This window comes from Rhinopithecus roxellana, chromosome 6, assembly GCF_007565055.1.
Source record: "Rhinopithecus roxellana isolate Shanxi Qingling chromosome 6, ASM756505v1, whole genome shotgun sequence".
Taxonomy (NCBI): domain Eukaryota; kingdom Metazoa; phylum Chordata; class Mammalia; order Primates; family Cercopithecidae; genus Rhinopithecus; species Rhinopithecus roxellana.
Window position 1 is genome coordinate 113,443,844 of NC_044554.1, and position 18,984 is coordinate 113,462,827.

At 41.3% G+C, this 18,984-nt stretch overlaps 1 protein-coding gene and 1 long non-coding RNA gene across 6 annotated transcripts in view; one reads left to right on the forward strand and one right to left on the reverse strand.

Moving 5' to 3' along the window:
- Positions 1–207: 207 nt before the first annotated feature.
- On the reverse strand, positions 208–4,288 carry LOC115898214. Its single transcript, XR_004057895.1, has 3 exons — positions 4,164–4,288; positions 2,516–2,649; positions 208–374 (listed from the first exon to the last, which is right to left on the reverse strand). It is a non-coding gene; the product is annotated as an uncharacterized LOC115898214 (long non-coding RNA).
- RBM33 (RNA binding motif protein 33) overlaps positions 3,547–18,984 on the forward strand; it is a 135,418-nt gene continuing 119,980 nt past the window's right edge. For 3 of the 5 annotated variants that reach the window (XM_030932067.1, XM_030932068.1, XM_030932069.1), the window contains exon 1: positions 3,547–3,952. In XM_030932067.1, the coding sequence (XP_030787927.1) occupies positions 3,910–3,952 (43 nt within the window). In that variant the 5' untranslated portion in view covers positions 3,547–3,909. The remainder of the gene's footprint in view (positions 3,953–18,984) is intronic. The other 2 variants (XM_010368155.2, XM_030932070.1) reach the window with 2 other exon arrangements.

Here is an 18,984-nt window from a genome sequence, read left to right on the forward strand (position 1 = left end):
TGTGCTCACTACTTACTGCTCAGCTTTGGCTGTTTTTTTGTTTTTTGCTGTTTTAAGAGATGGGGTTCTGTTCAGTCACCCAGACTGGAATGCAGTGGTGCTATTACAGCTCATTATAACCTCGAACTCCTGGACTCAGATGATCGCTCTGCCGCAGCCTCCAGAGTAGTTACAACTAAATGTATGCACCACCATGCTTGGCTAGTTTTTATTTTTATTTTTGTAGAGATGGGGTTTTGCCATGTTGCCCAGGCTGGTCTTGAAATCCTTGGCTCAAGTGCATTGCCTCTCAATGCATTGGGATTACAGGTGTGAACCACTGTGCCCAGTGTTTTGCTTCCTTCCTGATCCTTTGGAAACATTATTCCTAAAACCTAGCAATAAAACAAAAAAATGTTTTCCACAGAATCTGTTCTGTAGGAGCAGGGGAACAGAATTTCCAGTTCATCATTACTGAGAGACGAAAAAGACTTCTATATTCACTTTATTTACAAAAAAGCCAAGCTTGCTTTTAAGATTTCCAGTAGGATATGTATGAAACTGCAGTGCTCACTAGGTAGTCTTCTTAGGTTTAGCCCCTGACACTCATAATGCTACACCTGGCAGCAGCTCCACTTTGGAGGATTGAGAAGAAACACACTTCACCGTCCTCCATACAGGCATGGAAGAGCTATAGTCTTTGGCTCCCCAAATGCAAATCAGGTGCAAACCAATATGGGTGTGGGCTTGCTTTGGAAGTCCTTGACAGGCGGGAACCAGTATCTCTCGTATTTGTTCCCTGAGTTTATCTTTGAGATTCCCACACTCAATTAAGACCGTAACAGATGCTAAAGGTATGGCTTCCCACCAGGTGTTTTAAGATTATTCAGTACTTTCAAGCCAGAGGCAGTGTACAATACAAGTCAGAGGTCATTTTTACCACGAGCAATTTTTTTTTTTATTTATTTAGAAATGGAGTTTCACTCTTGTCAGCTAGGCTGGTGTGTAGTGGTGTGATCTTGGCTCACTGCAACCTCCGCCTCCTGAGTTCAAGTGATTCTCATGCCTCAGCCTCCCGAGTAGCTGGGATTACAGACATGTGCCACTACGCCCAGCTAATTTTTGTATTTTTAGTAGAGATGGGGTTTTGCCATGTGGGCCAGGCTGGTCTTGAACTCCTGACCTCAAGTGATCCTCCTGTCTCGGCCTCCCAAAGTGCTGGGATTACAGGCGTGAGCCACCGCGCCTGGCCTACAACCAATGTTGTTTTATACCACAATGAACATTCTGCCTTCATAAGGTTTCCATGGCAAGTTAAAGTTAACACAAACTGAAATTTGTTCACAGATAAGGAAAAGGGGTTGGTTAAATCTTTACTCACAGTAATTTACCAAGAACTTCAAATACTGGGTGTCCATGTTCAAAAATTTTTCCAGTGGGTGTTTGATCAAAAAATTTTATAGATTCTAGGCCGGGCGCGGTGGCTCAAGCCTGTAATCCCAGCACTTTGGGAGGCCGAGACGGGCGGATCACGAGGTCAGGAGATCGAGACCATCCTGGCTAACACGGTGAAACCCCGTCTCTACTAAAAATACAAAAAACTAGCCGGGCGAGGTGGCGGGCGCCTGTAGTCCCAGCTACTCCGGAGGCTGAGGCAGGAGAATGGCGTAAACCCGGGAGGCGGAGCTTGCAGTGAGCTGGGATCCGGCCACTGCACTACAGCCCGGCCGACAGAGCGAGACTCCGTCTCAAAAAAGAAAAAAATTTTTATAGATTCTTGTTCTAGAGAAATTCAGTGTGAAGCGGCCTATGAGCTTGTTTCATCTGTTAATCTGTTGTTGTTTTTTGTGGAATTCTTCTCAAGATCACCACTGAATTATCCTGAAAAATATTTTCTGAGTTAAGCATGCCATCCTCCACAGTTCAAAAAATAATGAAAGGTGATAAAGAGTTCAAGCCATTTAAGTATGGATGTATTAATGTGCTAATAGAGACCATTTTTCAATGCGTTGCTTGCAAAACATTTTTTTTTGGGGAGTGATTTCTCATAGTTGAATAATTATTTTTAAAAACGTTCCTGATTTTTATTTTAGGTATTATTTACGTTAGCTATTCATCCAGGAATGTTTATTTTTTGATAAAAAATTACAATTTCAAACATACACAAATTGAATAATTTTACCGTAAATATTCTTTTCGCTATGACGATTCTACCATTGGCATTTTTATTTTATTTTTTGAGACAGAGTCTCGCTGTGTCGCCAGGCTGGAGTACAGTGGTGTGATTTCGGGTCACTGCAACCTCCGCTTCCCAGTTTCAAGCGATTCTTGTGCCTCAGCCTCCCGAGTAGCTGGGGCTACAGGCGGGCGCCACCACGCCCAGCTAATTTTTGTATTTTTAGTAGAGAAGGAGTTTCACCATGTTGGCCAGGATGATCTAGATCTCCTGACCCCGTGATCCGCCCGCCTCAGCCTCCCGAAGTCCTGGGATTACAGGCATGACCAACGCGCCTGACCAGCATTTCATTACACGTACCGTTTTACCATCTCTTCACCCCTCCACCAATGCATCTTCTGTATGGTCATCTTGGTTACCTCATGGCATTGGACCTCCAGTTTCATGCCTCTCCACACTGCAGGGTCCTCTACATTGTTGTATTAGTCACCTCTCTAAAATACAAATCTTATCATGTAAATTGTTCCTAAAATCTTTCAATAGACCCCCCAGAGTCAGAAAAACGTCCCAAAGTCCGGAATCCTGGCCCCTGCCTACCTGTCCAGTCTCATTGCTGGGTCAGCACGCCTCACCTCAGCCCCTCATTCATCGATATGGAATCAATGTTTGCAGCTGGTGTGTACTTAGTTAACCCCCTTCCCCGACTGCGGCCACTCAGACGCGCCTTCCCGGGCCCCACACCCCAAAATCCCTGAGCCCTTTCGTCCACAGCTGACCACCCAGCACTCTTTCCTTTACGTCACGTATGAGGCCTTCGTTTCTTAACCTTTCTCACTGCTCAAAAACGAAAACTCAGACACGCGTGCGGGGCGCTGTCGGTCCTGCTCATGTCTTGTTCTCAGGGCCGCAAAGCGCAGGGGCAGAGCCCACCAGGGCCCGGCGCTGCCCGCTGCCCAGCCAGGCGCGGGGAAAGGGACGGGGGTCCCGGGTCGCGGGTCCGGAGCCTCTCGGGTCGTAGGAAGTGGGGGCTTGTGGGAGTCACACGAGTGCGCGTGCACGTTAGTACCGGGCGGGCGGCGCTCATCCCAGCTCGCAGAAGCACCTGCCAGAGTTGTGCGCACCCTTTCCTGCCTTCAACACAAGCCGTCGGCGTTCACTACTGCAGCTCATTCAGACCCCACTCTCCTACTGTCCAGGCACAGAAACGATAGTTAAGTGCCCCCTGACCGGGGACCGTACGCTGGGCCTTCCCTCCCCAACTCCTAACGGGAGACCGGCTGCCGTAAAGCTTCGCGTTGCCGACTGCTGCAAAGCGCCTTACGACTGAACCCGGAATCGACCTACGGCCAGCAGTCGTCCCCGCCCTGCTTCAAACATTTGGGTTTCAGGAGCCGGGCGGAGGTGGCTGCCGGGTGTTTGTGTTGCACGCGCCCCGTCTGAAACTCGGCGGCGGCCTCAGGGCTGCTACAGCCTCGGCGGGGGCAGGCCCTGGCGCCCGCCCGCCTCCCGGCCTCCATCATCCCAGGGTGCACCGCGGCGGGCGCGGGCCCGCGGCCATGTTGCGGTAGTTTGTTGTTTTCTTCCTGCGGAGGCGAAGGGGCAGCTGTGGACCGCGAAACGCCCGGCTTCGCCTCTGCCTCCTGCAGCCCCCTCCCTTCCCTGTCCTCCGCCACCAGTACCCGGGCCCGGACCAGGCACGTTGGCCCACCAGCTGGCTTGGTGGGCGAGGCTGAAGGCCGGGCCCCGCGAGTGCCATGGCGGCCGCCCTGGGAGCGAGCGGAGGAGCAGGCGCCGGAGGTACGTGAGGCCGCCGGGCTCGGGGGACCAGGGCCGAGCCGCGGTGGGCGGGGGTGCTGGCCGGCGGGCCTTCCCGCTTAGGAGAGGACGAGGCTCTCCCCGGCTCCGACTGTCTTTGTGTTCGGCCTATTCAGTTTTCTCCCCCGCCTTCCTTCCCTATTGTCATTATCCCTGGCTCGCTCCTCCTCTCCGCTGTGCAGATCGTACTTACCTGTGAACTTCCGTGTGTCCTCTACTTTGCAAGGCTGCCTAAAGTGTCAGGCGCATCTCTGGCGTCGGCGGGCATTAAGTGCCGAAGCCGGCCTTGTGTCCTGTGGCTAGTAGAGCGCTCCCGCGCCCCCCCCACCGCGACAGTGTCACTTAGGGAGAGCGGGTCAGGTCGCTGTAGGGTGGGTGGTTAAGATTGTGGGGCCATCCTGACAGATTTAGATTGATTTCAAGCCCATTACCAAAACATAACAGGTGAAAAGATTCACCTGTGTGTAGGAATGTGCGACAGTAGGCCATTTTGGAAAGAGATTTCTTGAGACATAGTCTTTAATAAATCCCTGTTTTAAATTAACTTATTTGTTGTCTAATAAAAGCCTGTTAGCGTTTTATTTGCGTCTTGCAAAAGTGAAAACGTGACACAAAAGGTTTAGATACTGAGTCAGTTCCTTTGGATAGTTTCTCTTGTTTGCAAGCATGAACAATATTGATGAAAAACCTATCTCTAAAAAATTGTAGGTAAAACTACTTTCAGGTGAATTAAAAACATGGGGAGAGATACTTGAAAGTGACGTTTTAAATGATTATTTTGAAAACTTTGGAAAGATGGTAAAATATGGATAACAAAAGCATTTGGGATTAGTTCTTACCATTGAAACGTTGAAAAGCTAGTCTAGTGTATACTCGAGAAGTATGTTTTAGTAAATGCTAGCAGATGGTTAGGTTGCAGTCATCCTGTTTAGGAATTTTGGCCCAACTATCAAAACGTTTGCCTGACAAAATGAAAAAAACGAAACTACGAAGAGTAAGTGTAGGAATGTCGCTTCTGGCAATTTGATTTGTTATATGCCACTTTTCTTTCAGTTTAAATACATGTTTGCGTGTTCTGTCTGAGACTTTCTAATTAAGATTTAAAAATATATAGCTCACCTATCTTTCTGGGGGTCGGAATTACTTGTGTTACAGCATTCCCAGTGTAATCTGGGAACTCTTGGGTCAACACTCTTTTCATTAGAAAGACTAAGGTGTTATTTGTATTTTTTCTAGAGGCTAAATAATATCTGAAGACGTTATGCTGATGGCTAATGGAATATATGCTTGTGTATTCCTTTACGTTTCTCATTTTAAATTTCTGAAATAGTAATATCACTGAATGTAATCCAGATAAACAGGGTTTTTTGGGTCTTCAATAATTTTGAGGTCAGAAGTTTTGAGAATTGCTGTTTTAGAAGAATAAGTAGGCTTTATTCACGATGCTTTGGAGTTTTTCCTTCCATTTTGTCACGAGTGCCAGAATTCCCTTTGCTCTTCGATTCAAACCAAACTCCTTGCCAAGGTTTGTGAGTTCTATATGACTTAGTCCCTGCCTACCCCACCAGCATGTTGTGTGATTGTTTCCCTTATCCTGGAAGTTCATCTTGGACTGTTCTGTCCCCTCTTGCCAGGGCTGACTCCTAATCCAGTGGGTCTCATGAAGGGAGGCTTTCCTTGAGAATTCATTCTATCTGAGGAATGTCTGTCTCTTGCTCTTGTGCCTCTCTTCTCTTCATTCTGTAGCACCCTTGTTTTCTTCAGAATGTTTATCTCAATTTGTAATTTTCTTCATTTTTACTTGTTTTTAAAATCTGCCTCCCACAGTAGCCTGTAAACCTCATGAGGACAAAAATGCTGCCTGTTTTACTAGCATTCCATGTGTTCCTGGCACATAGCATGTGTTCAACAGACATTTGGTGAATGAATTAAAGAATGAAATGTTGGCCGGGCGCGGTGGCTCAAGCCTGTAATCCCAGCACTTTGGGAGGCCGAGACGGGCGGATCACGAGGTCTGGAGATCGAGACCATCCTGGCTAACACAGTGAAACCCCGTCTCTACTAAAAAATACAAAAAACTAGCCGGGCGTGGTGGCGGGCGCCTGTAGTCCCAGCTACTCGGGAGGCTGAGGCAGGAGAATGGCGTAAACCCGGGAGGTGGAGCTTGCAGTGAGCTGAGATCCGGCCACTGCACTCCAGCCTGGGCGACAGAGCGAGACTCCGTCTCAAAAAAAAAAAAAAAAAAAAAAAAAAAAAGAATGAAATGTTTTCTTTACAAATAGGAAATAATATAATTATATCCTGTTATGTTAGTCATTTCCGTGTGACTTACCTGTGTAACTGATTAAAATCATGTTAGCTTAGAGAAATATTTACATTGGTAATACCTTATTGATAGCTACAGATAGCTTATTTGGCAGCTCACTTGAGCATATTGTCTAGCACAGTGGCTTTCAAACTTTTTAAAATGGCAGCCACAGAAATGTGATTGACATTGTGATTTAGTACATACATAAAAGTTAAAAAAAATTTCATGAACAATGCTGGTCCGTACTATGCCATGCACTCTAATGTTTTCTATTTCATTACAGTAAAATGCTGATTGTGGCCTAGATTAATTTCACAACCCACAAAATGTTCAAGATTGTCAGTTTGAAAATCACTGGTCTCCTGTATAGTAAGTGGTTAATATTTATTGGATAAAATGGATTTTGGCTATCCATAATCTGGATAGTAAAATAGTAATATCACTGAATGTAATCCAGATAAACAGGCTTTTTTGGCTATCCATAATCTGGATAGCCAAAATGGGTACCACAAAGTGTCTGTAGGAGTGTTTGCTTATTTTTTACTTTTTTTTTTTTTGAGACAGGGTCTTGCTTTGTTGCCCAGACTGGAGTGCAGTCGTATGATCATGGCTAATTGTAGCCTTGGCCTCCGGGGCTCAGTTGATTCTCCCACTTCAGCCTCCTGAGTAGCTGGGATTGCAGGTGTGCACCACCATGCCTGGCTAATTTTTGTATTTTTTGTAGAGACAGGGTTTTGCCGTGTTGCCCAGGCAGGTCTTAAACTTGGGCTCAAGTGATCTGCCCGCCTCAGCCTCTCAGAGTGCGAGGATTACATGACCCACCATGCCCTGCCATGATACATTTCAGAGGAGTCATTTGGTATTGCAGTCAAGTAGTAAGGATAGAGGAATGGAATTGCTATCCTTACTAATAACAGAGAGAATGACAACTGGTATTTATTGGAGAATGAAAACAAAAACATAAAGGCAAAAACATGGCATTTTTGGGGAAGGAACAAATAGTTTAATGAGTTTCAAGATCTTCTTAGTTCCAGTGCTTCCTTGTAAAATATAAAATAAAAAATCAGTACACAAATTGTAAAAAGCCTCCAACCTGGTGAGTTCATTATCTTGCTTAAGATTTACAACAGCATTCTTGGGCCTTAGCTAATCTAATTTTATAGGTGAGGTAAAAAAAATGGGTGCTTGTAAATTTTTTGTTTTCTAGTCGATTCTTAGAAATAAAAAGTTTTAATGGAAAATTTCAAACACACCCAGTAGTAGAATAATGAACCCACATACCCATCATCTAGTATCCGCTTTTGTGTATTTCAAACCCCAGGCTGGTAAAATTTTATAGCAAGATACACTGCTGGGATGAGTTAAGACTTTAGATACTAAACCAATTATCTTAATTTACATTTGAGAGTTAACTAGCCCAGAAATGTTCAGCCACCTGTTAAGAAAGGGAAGTAGATTCGAATTTAGGTCTTTTGACTTCTAGTTCAGTGTTCCTTCCACTGTGTCAGTATGTAGTAAGGCAGGAAAGTATGAAGCATGGTGCAGAAGGTTTTCATTCGAAATTGTGAAAGTGAAACAAGTTTTAGTACTTCAACAGGTAAAATTTACCTGGCAGGACATTTTTGGAGCATTTAAATCACTAATAGTGCTGATAAATGAGATATTTTCATACTGATAATTATGTGTGTATAGCCATTTAATTCTTTTTTTTTCCTTCAAGAAAATCTTTCATGCTTAATTTCTTAGCTTCAATCAAGGGAGTTTGAGGAGTGGGGAAAAAATAGCCTCTCTCATTTCAGCCATGAGTACTTTTAGCATTTCTTGTAGGGCAGGTGTACTAATGACAAAGTCCCTTAGGTGGTCATACCTGGGGATATAATTTTTTGAATGGCAGTTTGTCAGATAAATAATTCTTGGTTGACAATTGTTATCTTTCAGCATATTAAATATTTCATCCTATCACTTTCTGGCTTCCGTAGTTTCTGATGAGAGTTAATCTTGTGGAGGATCCTTGGTACATGACATGCCACTTCTCTCTTGGTTTATTCAAGATCCTCTTTGTCTTTGACTTTTGATAGTGTGATCATAATGTGTCTCGGTGTGGGTCTTCAAATTTATTCTGCTTGGAGTAGTGAACTTTTTGATTATGTAGGTTCATGTCTTTCACCAAATTTGGAAGCTTTTTATTTTTTTCTCCAATTCTTTTTCCTGGTGCTCTGTTTTCTCCTTTTGGGACTCCCGTAATGCATAGATTGGTACTTTTAATGATGTCCCCCTGTTTTTTAAGGCTCTGTTTATTTTTGTTCCCCTGCTCCTTAGACTGGATAATTTCAATATTTTCCTGTTTCTTCACCTGTAGCACCCTTGTTTTCTTCAGAACGTTTATCTTAATTTGTAATTTTCTTTACTTATTTACTTGTTTTTTAAATCTGCCTCCCACAGTAGCCTGTAAGCCTCATGAGGACAAAAAATGCCATCTGTTTTACCACGCATTCCAAATGTTCCTGGCACATAGCAGGTGTTAAACAAGTACTTGGGGAATGAATTAAAGAATGTTTTCTGTATGATTCTGAAAAATTATCTATAATTGTATCCTAATGTAAGTCAATTCCACATGCTTTACCCGTGTAACTGATTAAATCATGTTAACTTTATTTTTTCAGTCCCTCAGTTTTGGGACTGAAAATTGGACATTTTAAATATTGTGATGTGGAAATTTGGGAAGTCACAATGTTGCCCCTTTTCTGGGTTTGCTGTTTCTTGTTGTGGGCTTCAGTTGTCTGGTTTTTTATGACTTGCCAAATGAAAAGAGACTCTATTTCTTGTCTCTTGTGGTCACCCATGTCTCCGTTGTGTTGTACCAGTGATCTGATGGAGATGTCCTCAAATGTCTGGAGCTACAAATAAAACAAAACCCAAACCAAAAAACAAACAAAAACTCCTGTGCTTACAGGTAGCTGAGGTTACTTCATTGCTCATGCAGGCCACTTATCACCCCCTCCTTAGCCTCACCTCCTGCATATGTGGAGCGCAAAGATCAGCCAGAGGTTAAATCTAGGGTTCTTTCAAGTTGTTTTCTGAGCACGTGCCCAGCCTTCAGCGTGTGCATGGTCTTGTCTTCTAGATTTCCCAGTATACATGGGAGCCCTCAACACTCTCATTCCTTCATGTTTTCCTCCTCAGCCTCTTCTTTCCCAGGCTTTTCAGTTTGTGTGTTGCTTACTTTGTCCATCATCCCTTGTCCCAGGTGATCCTGGTTAGTGGATGTCTTTAAATGCTTTTGACAAGCACTGCCTGGGATGCTGCTCTAGCCCTGAGAGAGTTCTGAGGCGGTATCTCTGAGCTGATTCCTCAGAGAACCACCGGACAGGTCACAATGCACAATCACAGTATTTTGAGGGCAGGTTCTTATTGACCCCTTTAGCATCATTGCACCGGGAACACTGACTGCCATCCCCACTGCTGCCTCTGAGCTGCGAAATGCTTTCTCTGCGTCTGTTGTGATTATGAGTTCTTCCCCTGTTCTTTCATCTCTTAATGTAGTGTATTGATAGATTTCCAGTGCTGAACTAAGCATGCATTCTGGGGTTCAAAATCTTGATCTGCACATTTTGTTCTTTGTAATATACTGTTGGATTTCATTTTAGGATTTATTTGTGATGATAAGGGAAACTGACTTACTGTTTTCTTCCTTGGTATTTCTGTGTACATTTGTGCTGCCCTTTTATTTATGATATGTTGGTTTTTAGAATGAGTTGTGAAATTTTTTGGGACAGTGTAAAAATCTCTTATTGACTGTGGAAGAACTCTTTTCTCCAGAGCCATTTGGGTCTGGTTCCCTTTAAAAAAGTTATCTTTTCAATTTCCTGTATTATTATTGATTTATTTAGTTTTGTAAGATGGAAAGTAAATTGCGATCATTTAGGTTTTCCTAGAAAAATTATTGTTTATGTTCAGATTTCCACATTGATACAGAGTTAAGCAGTGCCATAGCTTCTTTTTTGTTGTTGTTGTTTTGTTTTGTTTTGAGATGGAGTCTTGCTCTGTCTCCCAGGCAGGCTGGAGTGTAGTAGTGGTGTGATCTCGGCTCACTGCAACCTCCGTCTCTTGGGTTCAAGCGATTCTTCTGCCTCAGCCTCCCAAGTAGCTGGGATTACAGGCACATGCTACCACACCCAGCTAATTTTTGTATTTTTAGTAGAGACGGGGTTTCGCCATGTTGGCCAGGCTGGTCTGGAACTCCTGACCTCAGGTGATCTGCCTGCCTTGGTCTCCCAAAGTGCTAGGATTACAGGCATGAGCCACTGCGCCTGACCCACAGCTTCTTAAGTGTGTATGTTGAAGGTAAATTTTTTGAGACTAAGACTCCTCAGTTTGAAGGAACTTTTAATTTTCACAACTTGATTGGTGGTTTTTGATTGGGTTCAGAATTTTAGATTTGAGTTCATTTTTGTAAGATTTTTGGTGGTATTGCTGTGTTTTCTGGCATCTAGATCTGTTCTTGAGAAGTCTGAGGACATTCTGATTCCTAATCATTTTTATGTGACCTTTTTTCATTTTAGAAGTTTTTAACAACATTTTCTCCCCTTTGTTTGACATTTCATCCCTTAAACTTAAACTCAGCCATTTAGAAGGCTGTATGGCTAGGCTGGGAGGTGGAGATTGTAGTGAGCCGAGATTGCGCCACTGCACTCCAGCCTGGGCAACAGAGGGAAACTCCGTCTCACCAAAAAAAAAAAAAACAAAAACAAACAAACAAACAAACAAAAAAACAGAGGGTCTAGGTTCCTGGGAAAAGAAATGAGTGTCAGTTCCTGTAGATTTTAAGTCATAATGGGAACATCCAGGAGGCTGAACTCAGCTCATTTGTCTCTTCCTGGCTACCCACGTTGATAGAGCAAGCCTTTATAACTTCCATAATAGAAGGGGTTCTATCTTGTGTCAAGCAGGACTTCTGTTATAATTGATTTTTAAACCCTGAATGATGAAAGTTCATTGAAAGACAAATGACCAATGAGCACTATACTTCATAAACAAAAAGTTCATTTTAGGGAGAACCTGTCCTGGGGCCCATGTAACAACATAAGAGATTTTTAAAACAGTGACTACAAATTATTTCTAAAGCAACATGGTGTAGGAACGCTTTCTGAAAATTTGGCTTGGCTACTCAGAACTTAATAGTTATACTGTAAGGCTCATATGTTCACTTAGAAATTATTGGACATTACCTGATTTCTAGTTAATATTTAAATAAAGGATCTGGATTTCTTCATCTATAAAATAAGGAATTTTGACTACTAGTGATTTGAACTAGGAACATACTAGACATGAGTGTGATACTGAGGAGAAAGAAAGTTGAGAACCTTTGGGATACAAAGGTCAGCAAACTTTTTCTGTGAAGGGTCAAATAGTAAATATTTTAGGCTTGCAGGGCAGATGGGTTTTGTTGGAAGCACTGAACTCTGCCATTTACCTCGAAAGCAGCCATGGACATAGACAATATATGCCTAAATTGGAATAGCTATGTTCCATTAAAAGCTTATTTATATAGATGGGTGGTAGCTAAATTTGGGCAGAAACAGGTGGCAGGCCCTACTTGGCCCATGGGCTTTGGTTTGCTGACCCTTAGATTAGCTAATTGCTAGAACTCTATCCCAAGCTAATAGTCTATATGGTGTCTAATCCAAGTCCAGGATTCTGGAAATGAAGAAGAAATAGAATGGTAAGTAAAAGTTTGTAACTGTAGATGTCTAATTGCTGCATGATAGAGAATTATGGAAATTTGGTAGTTATCTTCAGTCTTGAAGGAAAATTGATGCCCCTGTTAAAATGGAATGTCTTGTACAATGTTTAGCCTTTAGAAGGAGATTTTCCAGGTAAGGAGGGCATTGACCTCTTTCGTTTTGCTCAGTTAATCTTTTACCCCTTGGCTTTCATGGATACGCTGGACTAATGTGGACACATTTCTTCTTGGTTTATATTTAGTATGACTGCTATGAACTGGAACTTTAAAAAGGTTTTGTCTGTATTCTAAAGAAAAACAGGGAAATGACTCAGAATATATTAAGAATACAAAGAGGCTGTACAGGGTTCTTGTGATAGCTTGCCCTATAAATTTTGAGTCATTATTTTACTTAGCGCAATGTCTTCAGGGTTCATCAGTGTTGTAGCATGTGTCAGAACTTCCTTTTTAAGGCTGAATAATATTCCATTGTGTATCTATGCTATCTATGCTACTTTTTTTTTTTTAAAGCCATATATCCTTCAATAGACTCTTGAGTTGCTTCCACCTTTTGGGTATTGTAAATAATACTAATGTGAGCCTGAGTATATTAATACATCTTCAAGTATCTGCTTTTAGTTCTTTAGAGTGTATACCCCGAAATGGAATTGCCACACCAGTCCTTGGATTTAGGGGCCAGTCTTACTCCAGAATGACTTCATTTTAACTCATTACATCTGCATAGATTCTATTTCTAAATAAGGCTACATTCTAAGGTTCTGATGGACATGCCCTTTTGGGGGATGCTGTGGTATGATTAAAAAATGAATATTTTTTTCTGCCCTGGTTCCCTAGGCAGAACTTTGGAAACCTTTCGAATTTACTATCTTTTCTATGCTAATGAGATGGCTTATAGCGGGGATGGGGGCCCTAGATAGCTTTGGGGTGGGGGCTTGTCAGAAAAACTAACCCCATGTTAAGAGGGTTAGAATGTTCAGCCTCAACCCCCAGCCTCCCTGGAGGGGAGAGGGGCTGGAGATTGGTTGTAATCACCATTAGTCAGTGATTTAATCGTTGGGTTTAGGGAGCTTCTGAGTTGGTGAGCACCTCCTCGTGCTGGGAGGGTGGTGCACCCTGACCCGTCAGACTAGCCCTGTGTTCCTCTTCGTTGGTGAGCACCTCCTCGTGCTGGGAGGGTGGTGCACCCTGACCCGTCAGACTAGCCCTGTGTTCCTCTTCATCTGGCTCTTCATTTGTATCCTTTATAATAAACTGTAATAGTGAGTACAGTGTTTTCCTGAGTCCTGTGAATTGTTATAGTAATAGCAATGGGGGGAGGTGTGATAACCCCAGCATTTTTAGCCAGGGATAAGTGTGAGTAGCCTGGGCACCTCGTTGCAGTTGGCATCTGAAGTTGGGCAGCTTTGTGAAACTGAGTCCTTAATCTGTGGGGCCTGCCCTAACTCCAGATGATTAGTGTTAGGATTGAATGGAATTGTTGGTGTTGCAGTATGATTGTGCAATTTAGTACAGTCAGCAAGTCAAACTTTTAAAAAATATTGCAAAAGATGGCTGAGTGAAGTGTAATAATACAAATGCAGCATTTTAAAAACCAAACTAATTAACTTCTACCCCACCCTCAAACAAACCAGCACATGTATCCGTCAATCCACAGCTAATATTCCAGACTCAAAATGCTGATGTTTTCATTGACTTCTCCTTCATTGTTATTTTCAGTCAGTCAACATGCCTTGGAATTTCTAAATTGTCAGTTTCTAGTTCGTGCATTTGTCTTATTCTCCCCTCTGTTTCTTCGCTGCGATGCTAACCACATTTTTTTCCTTAATGCTTGGTTTGTAGTTATTTTATTTTACCATTGTTGATGTTTTAGCGATTGATTAGTTCTTGCTTCTTGCTACTAGATTACCCTTTCTAAACTGGGGTTGTGTTGCATATGAAGTATAGCTTTCTCACGTTGCTTTTCTAGTAATGCCCCACATTTTTACCACCTTTTCTTTTCTTGGTCTGCAGTCCAGTGCTCCACCCCTGAGCTATACCCCCTCCTCACCTTTTCTTTTCTGACTACTTCTGTCTATGAGTATGTCAGCTTACCTGAACTCCTCGCTGTGCTCTAGGCTGGTGAGCACTTCTTAGCCTCTGTGCTGTTATTTCCCTGGAATGCCCATCTACTTGACAAAAATATAGTCATTATGAGCCTTCATCTCAGTTATTACCTGGTGTGTCAAACCAAACTTGATTTTCCCCAGCCGTCATCACTTTGTATGTATTTTTTGTTTTGGAATCTTTACTCAAATTTCAGTCATTCCGTTAATTTAAATTCGTTTGCTTTTTTGCTGATAAATTTACGTAATATGAAATTTAATACTTCATTAAAAATATTATATGTTATGCTGTTTTAATAATTTTATTTGTCCACACATTATGTGTTCACCTATGTGCACGGATAAACATTGGTGGTGATGTTCTCCTAGTTGTACAATTGTTTTTATCAGAGAAATTTGGGATGATTTTAATATCTTTGTGCTTTTAGGTATTGCAATAATATTTCATAATGATTGTGTATTAGTCTAGTATAGATAAGCTATTACGTTAATAAATGAGTGTTTTAAAAGTTTAAGGAAGAATCAAGAGGACCATAAATCCATAATTCTGTGTGAAGAGATAACTACCATTATAGCAGTTTGGCTTATATCCTGGGCACACGTGTACACATATATTTTACATACACAGAGGCCATACCATATTGTATGATCCCCTCCATGATATTATTGGGGATATTTTTTCATGTCAGGAAACATAGTTTGACTTTAAAATTCTTATTGCTGCCTAATACGTAACTACATGACTATACTTTTATTTGACCTCTCTGCTCTGGCTTTTTTTGTTGGGCATTTGGTTTATTTCTGCTTTTTCCTATTAATAAAACACTTCTTGATGAACATCCTTGTACATACTACCTTTGTTCACTCAATGATGAACAGTATTTCTCAAAGTCTTGGGAGTCCCCAAGGCTGTTTCAGAGTGTCTGTGAAGTCAGACTATTTTCATAATGTTATTAAGGCAGTTTGCCTTTTTTTTACCTTGCTGACATTTGCATCAGTGTTGCAGAAGTAATGGTGGGTACATTTCTGGTGTTTTAGCGTTAAGGCAGTGGCAAGTATTTAATTAAATCTTGATCCTAGAGTGCATTTAAAAAATATTTGTGACAAATAGGAAGCATATACATAAAGGACTTCTGTTTCATCATGAAGTATAACAGTTGTCTTCAGGAAAAGTGCCTGTCTAGCTGGCAGAGTAGTGTGCACCTGTATTCTCAGCGACTTGGAGGCTGAGGCAGGAAGATCACTTGAACCCAGGAGTTCAGTCCAGTCTGGGTAACACTGCAAGACCCCATCTCTTTAAAAAAAAAAAAAAAAAAAAAAAGGTACTTGTTCAATTTAATAGTGAGGTGCGCTGGCTTTTCTTATTTCTTCTGTAGAACATCATTTTTACTTGAAAGGACAATTGACAGACTGTGGTTATTCAGATTTTAGTGCTTGGCAGATAGATTCTTGAAAATGAAGTGAGCCTGTCACTTCAAGTAAAACAGTGTACATTATTTGTTGCCAATGATAACATGTAAGTTTTCAGACAAAAATGAGAATTTTGGAATACTTGTATTTGATACTGTGAGCTTGAGAACTTCCCAGCACTTGAAGACTTTCCTGATGAGATTGGTGATGTTAGTAACCATTGTGATTTTGTATATTGGATAATGAAATGTGTTAGCATTTGGAGTACTACATAAAACAGGGAACCAATGTTTTCAAAATGACCACTGCATGGTGGCACAAAATCATGGTTAAAGATCCAATAACAATGCAAGACACGCTTGTACTTCAACATAAGAGAGTATGAAATATTCATTGCTGTGGCTTCAGATTCTGCATTGCAGCCAATCTTTAAGAAATGGCCACTTTTTGATTATTAGTGTAGTATCAAAGAAGAATATCTGAAATTGTTTGAAAAGACAAAGTACATCTTTTTACAACTACGTATCTATTTGGAGTCGGATTTCTTTCATGTATTTCAGTCAAAAAATATATCGAATGAGACTCTGTCTCAGGAAAAAAAATATATATCACAGGAGATTGAATGCAGAAGCAGATAGAAGAATTCAGCTGTTTTCTATAAAGTCAGACGTTAAAGAGTTTTGGAAAACTGTAAAAAATATTTGTTTTATAGACTTTTTGTCATTAAAATATGTTGCATTAACATGTAATACTGGTTTGTTTCTTAAGTTTTACTCTATTGTCTTTAAAATTATAGTCAGCCCAGTTTGTACCAGCTGACCCTTACCTCATTTCCTGTCTTCTTTACCCTCCTGCTCTAGTCTTTTCCAATAAAGACCTTAAGTTATGTACCATATATTAGTTTATTGGGATTACTGTTTGTCTTTTCTTACTAGAATGTAACCTACACAGGGTGAAGATTTTTTTTTTTTTTTGTATGTCAGGTGTCTAGAACAGTGCCTGGCATATATTATGTGGTCAAGAAATAGTTGTGAAGAATACAGGTTTCACGACCCTTCAGTTCTATTCATATTTTCTGCTTATCTTGCATTCTCCAATTTTGGAATGATTTCAACAGCCACTTTCCTTAGCTGTTTTATGGTGTCTCTCCTTTGGGAAAATACTTACTTTAATTATTTTTGATGATCCTGGCTTCTAATTTTGGCTTTTGTGTATTTAACTGAAATTTCCAGAAAGTGCTGTGTAGCACGATGGCAGTTAAATTTCCTTCCGGAGATCCTGCACTGATGGACAGTGTGAGATGAATACAGGGATTCCTAACCCTAGCTGTCCGTCAGAATTAGTGGGAGCTTTAAAAAGCAGAAAGAGCCCAGAATCAAAAATCAGTGAGGAGGCCGGGGATTATGTACTTGCTGCAAGGTTTCTAGGTGATTGCTATTAGCTAGCCTGGCAAAAAGATGTTCTGGTTTCAGCAGAATTGGATGTTCTTTTTTTTCCTCCTTTTTTCTTTTTTTGGTCTCACTATTTTGGCCAGGCTGGAGTGCAGTGGCCATGCACAGGCACGAGCATGGCACACTACAGCTTCAAATTTCTGACCTCAAGCAATCCTCCCTTCTCTGGCTCCCTCCCTTCTCTGGCTCCCAAGTAGCTAGGGCCACAGGCTCCAGCCACTGTACCCAGTGGATGCTGTAATTAATTAGCAATGTCTGCCATGGATGATTGTGATTAAGTACTTACTATTTCCTTCACTGTGTCTTAGCCACAAACCAGATTTTTAGCTTATAAAATATTGGGAATTTGGTTATGTTTTCATTGATAGGGAATGCTTCTTGTTTTCATGAAGCATGACTTTTGATGTTTTTAAATTCATTAGAACTATTTTTTGGCCTAACATTTATCAGGGACAGTGCATCCTGTACATTTAAAAATAATGTATATTTTGCACTTATTGGTCCAAGTACCCTGTATTTGTTAGTTCTAATTGATTTATAGTATTTGAGTCCTCTGTATCCTTATTAATCTTTTACCTGGATTTCATATTTGTTGAGAGTGGGGTGTTGAATTCTCGATATTAATGTAGAGCAGTCTCTTTCTCCCTTCATTTTTGTCAGCATTTGCTACATAAATTTTGGTGTTCTGTTTCAGGGCATATATGTTTATAATTGTTATATCTTGATGAATTGACCCTTTGGTTGGTATACAGTATTCTTAATTTTTGAAACAATTTTGAATTTAAAAATCTATTTTATCTGGTATTAGTGTAACTGTGCCAGTTGCCTTTTGGTTACTATTTGCATGAAATATCTTTTTCCATCATTTCACTTTCAATTTATTAGTGTCTTTGGGTCTAAAGTGAGTCTCTAATAGGCAGCATATAGTTGGATTTTTTTTTTTTGAAATGGAGTCTCGCTCTGTCGCCCAGGTTGGAGTGCAGTGGTGTGATCTCAGCCCACTGCAACCTCCGCCTCCTGGGTTCAAGCGATTCTTCTGCCTCAACCTCCTGAGTAGCTGGGATTATAGGCATGCGCCACCAAGCCTGGCTAATTTTTATATTTTTAGTAGAGACGGGGTTTCACCATCTTGGTCAGGTTGGTCTCAAACTCCTGACCTCGTGATCTACTGGCGTTGGCCTCCCAAAGTGCTGAGATTATAGGTGAGAGCCAGTGCACCTGGCTCTTTGTTTGTTTTTAATCCACTCTGCCAGTCTGTGACGTGACAGAAGATAATCCAAGTGGGAGATTCCAGATGCCGGTCCTTCCAGTGGAACAACTATTGACCTGGCAAGAACTGTTGGAAGCAACCGTTTTGGAACTTGAGAGCTTAACATTGGTTTTCATCACTGATGAGCTGGTACAGAGGCTCTCTCTGTTATTTTCGTCCCCCTCCGCTGAAGCAGTTTCTCTTTCGGCTTTGTTCATTTTTCCTTTTTATTGGATGCAGGCATTTAAGGAAATCTACCAGGTCACTAGTTGATTAGGGAGATAACAGAAGAGAGACTTCAGTGACCACACTTAAGAAGGAATATAATAAATAGTAGTTTTAAAAAGCCGTTAAACAGATGGACAGCAACCTTCATTGTGTAACAGCAGCAACTCTGGGGAAGGAGAATCTGTTTTCTAGAGTTACTGCATTGCAATGTACAAAATATCCAGTTTTAAATAGTAAATAGTAAATAAAATATTACATTGTATACAAAGAAGCCTGAAAGTATGGCACATTCGTAGGAGAAAAAGAAATAGAAACCACCCACAAGGATACCCAGACATGGGATTTACTAGACAGATGCTTTAACCTTCTTAAATATGCTTAAAGTGTTTTAGGAAACTGAACCAAAAAACTAAAGGAAATCTGGAGAGTGATATATGAAGAAGTAGAGAATAGTAATAGAGAAATTATTAGAAGGAAACAACTTCTGGAACTCAAAAGTACAGTAGCTAAAGTGAGCTCTTTA